At 55.8% G+C, this 13,939-nt stretch overlaps 1 protein-coding gene across 2 annotated transcripts in view; it reads right to left on the bottom strand.

The window, feature by feature from the left end:
* Positions 1 to 13,939, bottom strand: part of ENG (endoglin) — a 54,434-nt gene that overhangs the window by 9,219 nt on the left and 31,276 nt on the right. For both annotated transcript variants that reach the window (XM_048822461.2, XM_048822460.2), the window contains exons 4-11: positions 12,231 to 12,387; positions 11,249 to 11,414; positions 10,091 to 10,229; positions 8,935 to 9,109; positions 7,917 to 8,059; positions 7,473 to 7,613; positions 4,049 to 4,087; positions 1,858 to 1,971 (exon numbers count right to left, since the gene is read on the bottom strand). In XM_048822461.2, the coding sequence (XP_048678418.1) occupies positions 1,858 to 1,971; positions 4,049 to 4,087; positions 7,473 to 7,613; positions 7,917 to 8,059; positions 8,935 to 9,109; positions 10,091 to 10,229; positions 11,249 to 11,414; positions 12,231 to 12,387 (1,074 nt within the window). The remainder of the gene's footprint in view (positions 1 to 1,857; positions 1,972 to 4,048; positions 4,088 to 7,472; positions 7,614 to 7,916; positions 8,060 to 8,934; positions 9,110 to 10,090; positions 10,230 to 11,248; positions 11,415 to 12,230; positions 12,388 to 13,939) is intronic.

Below are 13,939 nucleotides of genomic sequence, written 5' to 3'. Positions count from 1 at the left end.
GACATGCACTGTGTATCCTGGCACAAAGAGAACAGAGGAGAGGAAAACGAGTTATTTACCTTCCCCCAGCCGGAAGGCCCCAGTGAGCTATCAGCACCCGTCACCAATGATCAAATGCTTACAGACGGGATGTGGGAATAAGAGAGACACCAAGCCAAATGGCTCTGTTTCCGGCCGGCAGAGCTTTCTGACGAGATCTAGGTTGCTAAGTGATATGTTATCATCTTTACGTGAAAAAACGTTCCACTAAAACCTAGGCCTGAGTCATCAGAGACCTGATTATCATCGAGGGGTAGTGTAGGACTGGAAGGGCGCTCGAGAGGTCATCGATTCTAGTCCCGTCCCCTGCACTCACCCTTTACCCCTCTGCACCCGCCTAACTGGGGTAATGTATATACCCATGGGCATAGTATGACTGGGGTCATTCTGGGGCACAGTCTGCCTCCAGCTAACACAGCGACGCTCGCTCCCTGGGGGAATGCCTCCACTGTAAGCCAAGGTGCGACTGCGGTTTGTGCAGCCACCCCCCCGTGAGCACCGCTGAAAACAGCAGCGTAGATGCAGCGCCGTGGGCTTCAGCCCGGTCTGTGCAAACGCACCAGGGTTCATTATATGCGTGTTGCTCGCCTGCGCTGAAGCCTGTGCTGCCATGTCTACACGGCTGCTTTGAGCTGGGCCAGCACGGGTCTGCCTGCACGGCTCTCCCCTCCTGCACTGAAGTGCGGGTGACTGGAGCGGGTTGTCACACGTTCTCTCGTGTCTGGAGGAAGCTGGTTGCAGGAGCAGCCTCGGTCAGACTGAAGCCTGTACACAGGGAGTGAGGCTGGGTGGGGGGCGGAGGTGGCGTTGGCATGGAGCGGGAGTTTGGGCCAGGTCAGCTGGGCCCAGGAACAGGTCCATGGTCACATGCCGTCCTTGGCAATTAGCTCTCCCCCGGAATTCTCTTCCTAGGAGCGGCTCTCCCCTTCCCGTAGCTATGACTTGTGTGAGCAGCAAAGGCAGGGGGGTGCAGCTGGCTCCATGCAAACTCCTTCCCACGCCAGCTCTACCGACTACCCTCAACCCTGAGCTGCAGCCTGATCCCCGTCCCCTCCCCGGGGCTATTCCTGTCCTAGCCCCGTCCCAGGGCGCTGGCTCAGCTACCCGCTGCCTGGCCCATTTGCACGGTCTCTTACACACAGGTTGTTGCTCTTGCCCATCTGCACCTTTGATCTTTTGATGCCAAGCCCTGCGGAACATAGTGCAGACATGTATCAGGAAGAGCCGCCCCCCCCCAGCTTTCTCTGCCATGACTCGCACACTTCCTGCTCCTACCAATTGTATCGCTGCCCCTGATTGAGCTAATTACCTCAGCAGACCAACCATTGCCCCCACAGGGCAACGGTCCCCACCAGACCTGGTTCACTGGTTCCAGTCATGCCTGTAATTGTCTCCGTGAGGCATTTAGCTAAGGGACACCTGTCCCAGCCCCACACATCTATCAGATGTGTCTGTCTAACACTTGGTTTTAAGCCCATACAGTGAGTGCTGGCCTGGGCCTCTCTCAGCCAAAGCCTGCCAAGCCGGGGGATTCATTCAAGCAGGTGCATAAATGACTTCTAGTCACAGAGCCCAACTGGGATTTCATCCCAGCTTTCCAGGGGTAAAGAGGCTCCTGCACTAACTCCCCACTCCCAAGGCATCACTCACTCTACAGCCACAGCAGGGAACAAACACACCAAGATGCAGGGACGGGCTATGCAAAGCCACTCTCCAAGTGGCCTGGAGCCTTCTAGCTGCTCACCCGGTCTCATGAACTCAGCCCAGCCAAGCCTGGCACCAGCCGGGCCCAGCAAAGATGGGAGAGATGCCCAATACCTGGACATAAGCAGCTTTGTTGACTTCCAGCACGGTGGTAGAAGGCCACTTGAAGTCCTGGGTCTGGTAAAGCTGCAACTGGAGCTCCTGTGGCAGTTTGCACTCCAATGGCACCTACGTGGGAAGGAGACAGGGCTGAGCTCCAGGCTGCTGTCGCTCTGACAGGGCTTCCACAGGGCACTGGGTGCCCACTGTGCATCACTGCAGAAATCTAAGCTCCCGGAGCCAGCCCTTAGGCCTTGCACTGATGGGTGCCTTAGGAATACCTCAGAAAAGGAACGATTATTTCAGCGACAACGGATATACCTCCCCCCACTCCGGTGCTTTTTCCTGATGCAGCATCCCAGAGGGCTACAGCCTTAATGCTCCCCTCCTCCCGCCCCCGAACAGTCCTGCCAACAACTCGGACATCTGGCTCCTAGTCTCACCTTTGACCTCTCTCTTGCTATTCAAGAGTGCGTGTCTGTGTAGGGCAGTTTGTTCAGAACTTATTGTGTACTTGGTTCATTATAACCAGGCGGAAACCTGCTCCACGGTCAGAGGTGTGGAAGCAGAGAAGTGAGGGTGGAATTGCCATTGCCCCAAGGGCCTGGGCAGGTCTGTTCCCGATGGCGTATTCCTCCCTGCTTTGTCCTGGCCAGTGACTCAAGGCATGGGGCTCCCGGAACCTGCATGAGACAGTTCCTACCTCTCCTCGCTTCACTTGCTCCAGGTCCCGCAGTCTGAGGAACCCTTGGGCAGGGCCAGTCTGGGGAGCTGGGGCGAGTGGCAGCCAGCTACAGGTTTCCAGATTGCCGGCTCCTGAGCCAGTGTGACAATTTGGGGGTCCTGTCTGCTTTCATGCACGGCGGAAGGCCCGTATGTGTGCGGATCCCCATGAGCTAGCGGGGTGGTGTCATGTCTCTGCCAGGCCAGAGACAACGGCGAGTGATCAAAATTCAACCATCCCCTAGCAAAGTTGAACACCTTGGGACCATGGGTTTGGTCTAGCTGGGAGACGCCGTTGCCTCCTCTTGTCTGAAGGGAGGGGGTTTGAGAGGAATGGAAGTTACCGGGAAGAGAACAAAAGAAGCAGGAGCCTCTAAAGGGACTCACAGGGGGAATGGAGAGCGACTGGAGGAGACATTTTGCATCAGATTAAGATGAGGGATGGGAGGCTGCGGCAGGGGTGGGATAGGCAAAGGGTGGCAGCCCTGGCCTGCCAGAACACAGGTGATCTCCCAGGGCCCACAGGAGCAGGCTGAGCTAGGGAGGGACATGGCATTTAGGGTGTTTTATTGTTTTGTATGCGCTGGTGAATTGCATGATTCAATACAAACAGCATGCCAATGTTAGACTGGCAGAGTGTGCGCGTGTCGACCGTGTCACAACTGCAGGCCCCCCAAAGCTTCACACCTTTAGGGTGAAGTTCTGCAAGAGAGGTGTGTTTAATTACTGGGGTCAGGGCCGTATCCAGAGTGGGTAGGCAGCTGGACAATGGGTTCCAGCCCTCAGAGGGGGCTGCCAGACAGAGGGTCTGTGGTCTGAGAGCGAGCCTAGGGACCCCGAGAATGGGGCAGTGGCAGGACTCCATTCGGGGTCCATGGGCTTGAAGCATTGGGGATCCAGAACAGCAGTGGCTCGGATTCCCCTCGCAGTAGTCCTGATGAGTGGCTGGAAGGGGGCACTCACTGGGATCTGTGACGCCAGTCAGTCCCCAGGATGGTAGAAATCCTGTACTTATCTCTACTGCCTCTGGAATGGAGGGATGCTCTCTGCTGCACCACGAGAACTCGGCCGTCTCAGTCACTTAGGGTGACCAGACAGCAACTGTGAAAAAACGGGAAGGGGTGCGGGTGGGGGGGTAATAGGCGCCTATATAAAAAAAAAGTCCCAAAAAACGGGACTGTCCCTATAAAACCGGGACTTCTGGTCACCCTACAGTCACTTCTAGCTGCATCGTGAGCAAATGGCAAACGCTTTCGCTTCCCCTCCGACGGGTTTTGTTGTCAATCCCCTACCAGGGCGGGAGGAAGGAAGACTGTTCCCTAATCACCGGGATTTCTCTGGCGCAGTGGGGAGGAGCAAAGCGTGACTGAAAAAGAGAAGGAAAGAATCCTCTCGAATCACAGCCTGGGACTCCTGCTGTCCAGGAGTTGTCCTCTCGGAAACAGCTTGGAGCCTTGGAGATTAAACAACAAACTCCTCTTACCTCGACTTTCTCCAGAGATGAAGCCAGTGTCAGGATCAGCTGGGAACACAAAGAGAATGGAAAGAACGTGAGACGCTGGTGAATGGCTCACAGAACTGATGCAGCAGACAGTGCTCTGGCACCTGGTTCCCGAAGCGCCGCACGTGGCATCTTTCAGAGGTGGGAGCCAATCATTTGGGGGGTAGAAAAGGGTTAAAAGTCCAGAAGACAGTGTGGTTTCTGGCCACTGAGTTCACTGTGCCACTTGGCATGCTTGGACTTGCAGTCTCCGCACGCCACCTCTGTATTAAAGACAAAACCGGCAGCTGCGGCCTACTTGTCTGCAAGTTCTGGTGTTGCGATTGCAAGGTACTGAGCAGCCTCAACCTCCAGCAAAGCTAATGGGGGGGTTGAGGATTCTCAGCACCCCACCGAATCAGGCCCTCGCGACTGGCTCTCGGCTGGGCTAGGGTCGGGCACCCCTGCCTGCTGGAGCCACGGGCAGCTGGAGACACGCAGATGAAGCTCGGTCCTTTACTGGCAGTGCCTAGGAGTGGCATGAAACGCAGGGACAGTTCTGGAAGCGACGGAGTCCATTTTAGTTGCTTAGCGCAAGGGTTCGCAAAACCCTTTTTTGTGCGGAGGCCCCCCCGCCCCCCCCGCATGCAGTAAAAACGCCACGGCCCCCCTGTGCCACAGCAACTGCTTTGCTGCATGTAAAATCCAGGGCCGGCGCTACGGGACAGCAAGCTGGGCACCTGACGGGGCCCCACACCACAGGGGCCCCCGCAAAGCTACATTGCTCAGGCTTCGGCTTCAGCCCCAGGCGGCAGGGCTTGGGCTTTCTGCCCTGGGCCCCAGCGAGTCCGATTCTGGCCCTGCGTGGCGGACCCCCTGAAACCTGCTTGCGGCCACCCCTAGCGGGGCCCTGGATCCCTGGTTGAGAACCACTGGCTTAACGGATGTAATGGACATTGGTACTGGGTACCTGCCCCGAATAGCCTTTCATTACCAGAACCTGCTATTGATGCTAATCACGGAATCATAGGACTGGAAGGGATCTCGAGAGGTCACCTAGTCCAGTCCCCTGCACTCATGGAAGGACTAAGTATTGTCTAGACCATCCCTGACAGATGTGTGTCTAACCTGCTCTTAAAAATCTCCAGTGATGGAGATTCCACAACCTCCCTAGGCAATTTATTCCAGTGCCTAGCCACCCTGACCGTTAGGAATTTTTTCCTAATGTCCAACCTAAACCGCCCTTGCTGCAGTTTAAGCCCATTGCTTTTTGACCTGTCTTCAGAGGTTAAGGAGAACAGTTGTTCTCAATCCGCCTTGTAACAACCTTTTACGTACTTTGAAAACTGTTACCATGTCTCCTCTCTGTCTTCTCTTTTCCAGACTAAACAAACCAATTTTTTTTCAATCTTTCCTCATAGCTCATGTTTTCTAGACCTTTAATCATTTTTGTTCCTCTTCTCTGGAGTCTCTCCAGTTTGTCCATATCTTTCCTGAAATGTGGCACCCAGAACTGGACACAATAGTCCACTTGAGGCCTAATCAGAGCAGAGTAGAGCGGAAGACTTACTTCTCTTGTGTCTTGCTTACAACTCTTCTGCTAATACATCCCAGAATGATGTTCGCTTTTTTTGCAACAGCGTCACATTGTTGACTGATATTTAGCATGTGGTCCACTACGACCCCCAGATCCCTTTCCCCAGTATTCCTTTCTAGGCAGTTATTTCCCATTTTGTATGTGTGCAACTGATAGTTCCTTTCTAAGTGGAGTACTTTGTATTTCTCCTTATTGAATTTCATCCTATTTACTTCAGACCATTTCTCCAGTTTGTCCAGATCCATTTGAATTTTAATCCTGTCCTCCAAAGCACTTGCCACCCCTCCCAGCTTGGTATCGTCCGCAAACAAGTGTACTCTGTATGTCACTATCTAAATCGATACTCCATGGATACTAATGGATACTCCATGGCAATTCCGAATGGCATTAAGGGTTTGCCTTCTTTTCTTACGGGCCTCACACCTTCCTCAGGACAACATCAGCCCCTTGGCCTTCCTTATACACTTTTGTTAATCAACAGGACAATTTGGACCCATTTCTTTAAAGCAAGGTTCTAGTGCAAAAAGCAACTAGGCAAAAAAGGCACCTTCTTACTTAGCCAATTTGCTCCCAGCATGGAGAGACTCATATCTGCTTATTCTAGTGACAACGATACACTTTCACTGCTTTTTTGCCCCTCTCTCAGCCCTGCAGACCCATACAGCTCTGAGAGAGGGAGCTGGAGGCTATTCGTGCATCGGCAACAGAATGCTTTACCAAGTTGCAGTCAGACTGCAGGGTTGGCAGGCAGATAAAAACAATGTCTTTTTGCTAGGAAACGGAGCACATCTTATAGAGAAATGAAGTGAGAGCCGGCTCCTGTGAGTGAGTGTTTGTGGTTTGCAGGCAGAGTCCTTTGGGAGGAAGCTTTCCAGGGCAAGAGACACGTATGCATATACGTCACTATATAAATAAAAAAGCCATGGTCTTTAGCTGTCTAAAGGTGATCAGCAGGGATCACTTGCCAAGAGTGACAGCTCATGTAGGTTTCATTCCAGGAAGGCAATTTGTTTATTTCATGCAACTTGCCCAAATGTCACTTCCGTTAGCAAAGCCAGAGCAGACAGCCAAGGGCTGTTTAGCAGGTAACATTTCCACCGAGTCCCTTGTTTTGACCAAATCTGATTTTTCCACAATTACTAGGAGCCAAAAGCAGCACCCTTGGGTTGGGGTGGGGAAGTGGCAAGGTGCAAACCCATGAACCGTCTAACAGCATGGATGCTGAAATGGAGAAATCTGAACTGGCATGCAGAACACCAGCATGTCGCTCGAGATGTCTTGACTACATCCTGCTACCTGGCTGGCCCTCGCAGGATTATTAAGACTTAGCCTGATATTCAAAAGTGCTGAGTGCCCACGGCTACAGTGACTGACGTTAGAGTTATTGGTGATCAGCTGCTCTGAACATCAGGCCACCAGTGCATTAGAAAAGGGGTCTGGAATTAAGTGAAATACTTGCTAGAAGGCCAGTGGCTAAGAGCCCGAGTCCGCTCCCACTGATGGCAATGGCCAAACACCCATTCAGTGGAGGCAGAAATGAGTTCTAACAGTCCCATGCTGTGAAATACACTAGGAGTTTCCTTGATGCCTGAAGGTGACAAAGTCTCAGTGAAATACACCTGAAATCTCTGCCCAAGCGAGGACGGCAGATCAATACCCTGGCGATTCTGTACAGCAGGAATCTCTGCAGCAGGGGGAGGGGGGCAATATCTCTGAGCAACAAACCAGGAATCAGTGTGCTGGGGGGTGCGGGTGGGGGCAGACTGTAACACCAAGCCGTTCACGGGGATAAGAACGTAGACGTTAGCACCATGTTGGACTATCACTGACCTTATTCTTGGCTTGGCTTCCCCTCTCCAGTTTGGTGTGGCAGTCCCCCAAATACCTTTTCAGCACAAAGTGAGTTTTGTTTTGTTCGGCTCTGCAATGGGGGTCTTGCAATGTGATATCCGTGACGTGGACATTTAAACCCTAAGAGAAAGATACCAATGTATCCATCACCTGTTACAGGCAGAATCCCAGATTCCCCTCGGCGCCCCCTGCTTGGGAAAAACATGTGGTTGATCCCTCTATTGCTTCTCTCCCCCGTCCATAGGGGCAGAGTAAGGCAGAACCCTCTGACTCCCAGCGTCCAAATGTCGGAGACAGGAGGAAACCAAGAGCCCAGCTCTGCAAGACACGGAGAACCCTTCTCCCGGGTCCCAGTTCTCTTCCCACAATTCTGTCCGGAGCATGTGATTTCTCAAGCCTGCGGGCTCCAGCTTAGTCACCCACCTGTAAGGTCGTCTTCAGCATGACTATCTCAATGGAGTCGTCCATGCACTTCCACGGTCGGGACAGACTGAAAAATGCTTGAACAATATTGACGGTCTCAGGGTGTTGTGCAGGTGTTGGTGGTGGAGTCTTCACTTCTGGTTCTATAGAAATCAACATCAGGACAGCATTGGGCAGGGGCTGGAACAGCTCAGTTCCTTCGGCAGCCCAGAGAGAGGCTATTGGTATCTACAAGGATGAACTCGCTGGGATGACGTCTTTGCAAACTCAAGAGTAACCCTCACAATGCAGGTGATGATAGAACCCAGGGGGTTTGATCTAGTGCTGGGGAAAGGTGCCAGACTGAGCTCTGGAGAGGGAAGGTAGGGCACAGGCAGAAGCAGGGCCAGCTTCCCATATGCTGCCCCACCACTGGGCCTTAGCCCTGAGCTGGAGAGAGCCATCTCTGGAGGGCAGGGGGCTCAGTCCCCATGGCCCAGCCAATCCTGGGCACTTCTCTTGAGGCTGCCAATAAGGGGAACAATTTGTGCGAATTCTGATGTGGACACTTGCTCGCTGGGATCTGGAATGAGGTCACCAAGCAGCCAGCAGATGACAACAGTGCTTAGCGAGTGCTGACCTGGCTGGAGCTGAGCCTGTGACCACGGGGGTGGGAGGCTCGGCAGCCCATTCCCAACCTCTTGAACCACGGGGCAGTTTCGCCCGCGGGGCCGTTAGGGAATGTCTACACTGCCATGTAAACACCCGCGGCTGGCCCATGTCAGCTGACTTGGGCTCGTGCTACAGGGCTGTTTCATGGCGGCATAGACCCCGCAATGGGTCCCAGGGCCTGGGCTCCAGCCTGAGCGCAAAGGTCTACACCGCCATTAAACCGCCCTGTAGCCCAAGCCCCAAGAGCCTGAGTCAGCTGACACAGGCCAGCCATAGGCATTTAACTGCAGTGTAGACCTACCTTTAGAGCCCGGCTGACAACTGAGTTGAGTGACTGGGCACCAGGCAGCGTCTAGTGTAGACTCACCACATCTGTGCAGCTCAAGGGTCACGTGGGTAGCAGACGGGATGTCTGTATATGAAGCTATGTCATCAAATCCTCTCTCGCGGGCCAAGCTAATCAGGCCCTGCTCATTGTCAGGGAGGACATTCTCATCCAATGCCTTGGAGGGGAATATGGTGATCCAGTATTTCCCAGATGCCTGTGGAAGAAGAAGAGGGAGGAGAGAGAATAGGAGGGCGGGAGATGGAGAAGTCAGGAACTGATGTGCTGGAGCGGGGTGGTGGCGGCTAGCAAGCTTGTCTGTGACCCACGAGCAATCACAGACCTGGCGGAAGCTGGCGGGGGTGCTAGCCATTTTGCAGTCAGGTTCAATGAGGGCACAACCGAGTGCATCCTCTGCAGCCTAAGGACGAAGCCTGCAGGAGCCCAGGTGTTGCGCGTGGTGAAGTGGCATGGCCCCCGGGACGTCATGAAGCCCCTTTGGCGAAACTAAAGCAGGGCCCCAGCTCCCCGCACTGCCCAGATGAGAGTCACTAGGACAAGCCAGTCTGTTCTGGTGCCGGGATGCCATCAGGACCCAGGCAAGCTGCAGGAGGCCGGGCTGGTCCTTGGCAAGAGACGGTTGTGGAGCACTCCAGCACGGCCGGCAAGAAATAGCAGCGGGGAGTCAATAGGTGGCGCGAATGGTTGAAATAGATCAAAACAGGAGGGGGCGCTCTCACCGCACCAGCCAGAGCTGGGGAGCCGTAGGGGAGCGCTGCCTGCCCAACCCAGGGAGAAGAGGGGAAGCTGTGTCCCCCCCCCCCCCCCCGGCCTCCTTTTTACTTTAACTTCTGTGCTGCTGGCAGGTACCACCTTTCGTCTGAGTGCCGGCCAGAGGTCCTGGCCACTTACAGCCTTTCAACATCCCAGGATGCTTTTCACAGAGTAGGGCTGGTAAGCCCGTTGTCCTGGCCAGATTCTCACTCAGTGACAGTCTGCTTCCCTAAACTCCTCCTGCTGTTTCCGTTGGATACAGAACTCTTCACTGCCCATCTTGGATTGCTCTGCAGCATGGCTGGGTTTTATAAAACAACTGCTGTGTTCCACCCCAGAGGTGGCTGCTTTTCAGGTGAACATTTTGAGCTGAAAGGCATCACAGAAATATGAGCTCCCTGTCAGCATTTCCCTCCTGCCTTACCATGATGCTCACGGTGCGTTGCGTATCAATGTTCCAGGTCACGTTGGGTTGGCTTTGGAGGATCAGCAGTATTTTCAGATCCTGCAGCAGCTTTGCTTCGGGGCAGACCACATTCACCTTCACCTCCACGGGCTGAGAGCTACAATGCAAACCCCAGAATAAACTGATGGGCTCATGAACCAACATGGCCTCCCACCGTGGTTAGTCCACTTTCTCGGCCACAGCTGGGCCCCCTGGACAAAGACCTCCCACGGTAGGCCTCTTCTGCTAACAAGCTCTCCGCAGCTTCAGGGCCTCTTTTGCCAACAACAAAATATGCCACGTGGTCCTCTCTCTCTCTGTCCCTCACACACACATGGGCCTAGCCAGAGAGGAACATGCCATCACTGGAGACTGGATAGAGTGCGTGGGTTTCAAGACCCTCCACACCTTTCCCAGCCCCACAGACCTCCCACCCCACTGACCTCCCAGTCTTCCTAGCCAAGCCCCCACTTAACTGGGGGCTGTCCCCCTCCATCAAAGAGGGAGATACCACACACTGCTCTACCCCCTGGCCTGGGCCCTCACAAGGTGCCATCCCCTTCCAGAGTGCACCCCGCCCCAGCCCTCACTCTCCCCAGCCCCTCACCCCCACAGCAAGGGCGGGAGCCTGGTCATCACTCTTACCACTGCTGGGCTCTTGCCAACAGGCAAAGAGAACCACAACCCTCCTCCAAATCACCCCTATCCGCCCTCTTCCTTCCCCTGACCCCCGACACCTGCAGCTCTGTCCCCAGAGCTCACAGATCCGAATCCCTCCTTGAGCCTCGCCGCCCGCCCTCCAAACAACTTCTCCCCAGACCAAGCCTCGAGACGTACTCTCGGCCCCATTGCTGGGACCCAGCCAGCATGTGTGTGTTGGGGGGAGGGGCTCCCTTCCTAAGTGAAGCCCCACTGCATACACCCCCTGGCAGCGCAGTGAGCTTAGCTACCCTGCGCTGCGGCTCTCGGCCCAACTGCCGGGGCTGCCTCTTTAAGAGGCGCCCCCTTTCCTTCCCTCCCCCGGCTAGGGAAGAACCTGCAGCCAGCCTCAGGTGTATTCTGATGGGGAGGCCCGGGGTGGAGAAGGCTCCGACCCCTCCCTTCGCGAGGTGACGGGGTTGAAAGCACACCGATTACCTGGTCTCCTCTGGGCCCTGCTGCACGTGCAAGATGTGAGCCTCCTTCCCCTTCTTCGCAGTGGGGCTGGTGCAGCCTTTAACCTCTTGGACTAAGAACTCGGTCTGTAGGTACCGCCGGGCACTGAACCCAGACTGCACGATGCAGTCCTCTGGACTGCTAGCATCTGGGGGAGAGAAGAAAAATCAACCGTATTCTCCAGCGTGGGGACCTCTGCTGAGCTGCAGTGACCTCCCGCTCCAACCTCACAGGGGCCTGGTCTCCAGGCCAGAGTATGGGACGGAGCGGGGATGTCTGACGTGGGCTCCCATGCCCCTCACTGCTATCTGCAACACACTGAGCCCTGGTAGAAATGGACACAGCTCCTGCTGACTCCCGTGAGAGGTGCAACCTCTTACTCCATGGCTCAATGTGGCCCATTGCTTCCTGCGTTCCACAAGAGTCAGAGCGGCTGGTTTTAGACACACACGGCGCTGAGATTCTCAGCGGTACCATTTGGTATCAAGGAGTCTTGTCCAGAGAATCCCCTTCCTCCCTTATCAACTCAGCCTCTGCTTGACTAGCTCCAAACCAGTGCCTGCAGGCAGCACTCAACACGAACCGCTGCTTGCAAGGGAGTGCATGCTGCTGAGATGCCAGCTGGCATGGACAGGCCACTGCTCTGAGGAAGTCCACAGCACTAACAAAAAAACAAACCTGCCATATCCTTAGTAAGCCTTCAATGAAAGTCTAAGCCTGAGTCGGGAAACGTCTTTCGCCAGCGTGGCTTTTCACGGTAAAAACGGCTTGTTTCTTTTAACAGTCCCAGCGACGGCCCACCAAGGAGGTCGGGAGCCACGTGCTGCCCTGAAACCTGCCCCTGCTTTGATCGTGTGAGAGTGAACCAGAGCAACAGCTGGGTACTGTGGAGCCTCCAAGGGGTGACAGCACATCACCACACAGTGGATGCCAGCTCCCAGCCCCAAGCACGTCCAGGACCCACCTTCGCCCACTCGGAAGTGGATGTGGTTGGGGTTTTCCAGCTTGGTGAAGGACGTGATGCCCTCATAGTGTTCTTTCACTCGTTGCACAAGCAGCTCATCACTGATATGCTCGAAGGCGCTTGACACGTTGCGTATGACGCCACTGACCATGTTATTCTGAAAAAAACAAAGCCAGCAATAGAATGGACACGACCGCCCCGACGGGTGATGGGCTCCCTGCTGGGGCGAAACCAGAGGCCCACATTCCACCAAATATCAGGCTAGCCCCAAACGCCCCATTGGGTCCAGGGGACCCGAGAGCACTCCCGTCTCTGGAAATCGGGCCCAAGGGTGACCAAGCAACCAGATACCAAGACCCCACAACTTCCCTGGCCGCTCTGGCAAAGGGCAGGCACACATGTAGGCAACGCCCTGCCCCGGCTGCCCAGCCGGCCCGGCCCGGCCCGGCCCAGCTCTCACGGGGATGATTAGAGCCCTGCGGGAGGGGTCTCTCCTCAGACACCGAATCCCAGCCAGGTACCACATCGGCAGCCTGGCTGCGCTTGGGTTCTGGCGGCCCCCCAGGAAGGCTGAATCAGCTGGCATGGCGTTGGGATTTTCCAGGAACATTCAGCGGAGCCAGCATCCAGCCTGTCTGAGCCCCTAGGTCACCTTTGCTGGGTGAGCACATGCCAGGGAAGAGAGCCAGGAAGCTGGGCTGGCCCTTCACTTCCCCCAGGGCAGCGCGTGGGATTAGTGGAGGGGCCGCTGGCAGGAGTGGTGCCGTGTTCGATCTGATAGCCCTTTGCACCCTGCCCCTGCCTCCGCCATTGTCAGCCCGGGTTATTATTAGACACAAATAGGAAGGAGGTGTAGTTTGCTAACAAAGCTCCCAGCCCCAGCCAAGCTCACTGGAGCCAAATCCCATCCCTGACCTTCCTCCAAACAGGCAGAGGAAACGGGAGCTTTTTCAAGTTCTGTGCGTCACTCGCTGCTCAGACTGGCCCTCTGCTCAGATCCAGGGCCAGAGGGGAAAGCCAGCCAGGGCCAAGCACAGGGCCTGAGCCAAAGGGAGGGGTGCGCTGCGGGAGGCAGGGGGATACAGGCCAGCTGCAGGGAGGGGCGCACTGCGGGAGGCAGGGGGATACAGGCCAGCTGGGGGGAGGGGCAGTCTGGGGGAGGGGCGCGCTGCGGGAGGCAGGGGGATACAGGCCAGCTGCAGGGAGGGGTGCGCTGCGGGAGGTAGGGGGATACAGGCCAGCTGGGGGGGAGGGGCAGTCTGGGGGAGAGGCGCGCTGCGGGAGGCAGGGAGCTGCTGGGTGGGACTCTGGGGAGCTAATGCTCTCCCCCCGCCCTCCAAAGGGAGGGTGGCGATGATCTCTCATTTTCTGGGGGAGCCAGCCGCTCCCTGGATGCTGCCAACTCATCTCTGACAGGCCAAGCTTATTCCTGGGGCTCAGCCCCATGCTTTGGATGAGTCCCAGCTTGCCTTGGGAGTGGCCCAGACTGCCCCAGGTGCTGGAGTTTTGAAACCGTTTGCAGCCGGAGGCTCTCCCCGGCTCCCTGTCAGGTTCTCCTGCACCCAGAGGCAGAGCGCTGTGCTGGGGCCCCAATGCAGAAGCACAGTACAGAAGGGATGGGTAGCTCCTCCCATCCCATCCCTGCTCCTCTCCGCTGCCCACGGACCTCTCACAAGGGTGGGGGGGGCTCTTTGCAGGCTTTGCTCACC

Source organism: Caretta caretta, chromosome 16, assembly GCF_965140235.1.
Source record: "Caretta caretta isolate rCarCar2 chromosome 16, rCarCar1.hap1, whole genome shotgun sequence".
NCBI classification, from domain to species: domain Eukaryota; kingdom Metazoa; phylum Chordata; order Testudines; family Cheloniidae; genus Caretta; species Caretta caretta.
This window is presented reverse-complemented; position numbering and strand designations above follow the sequence as displayed.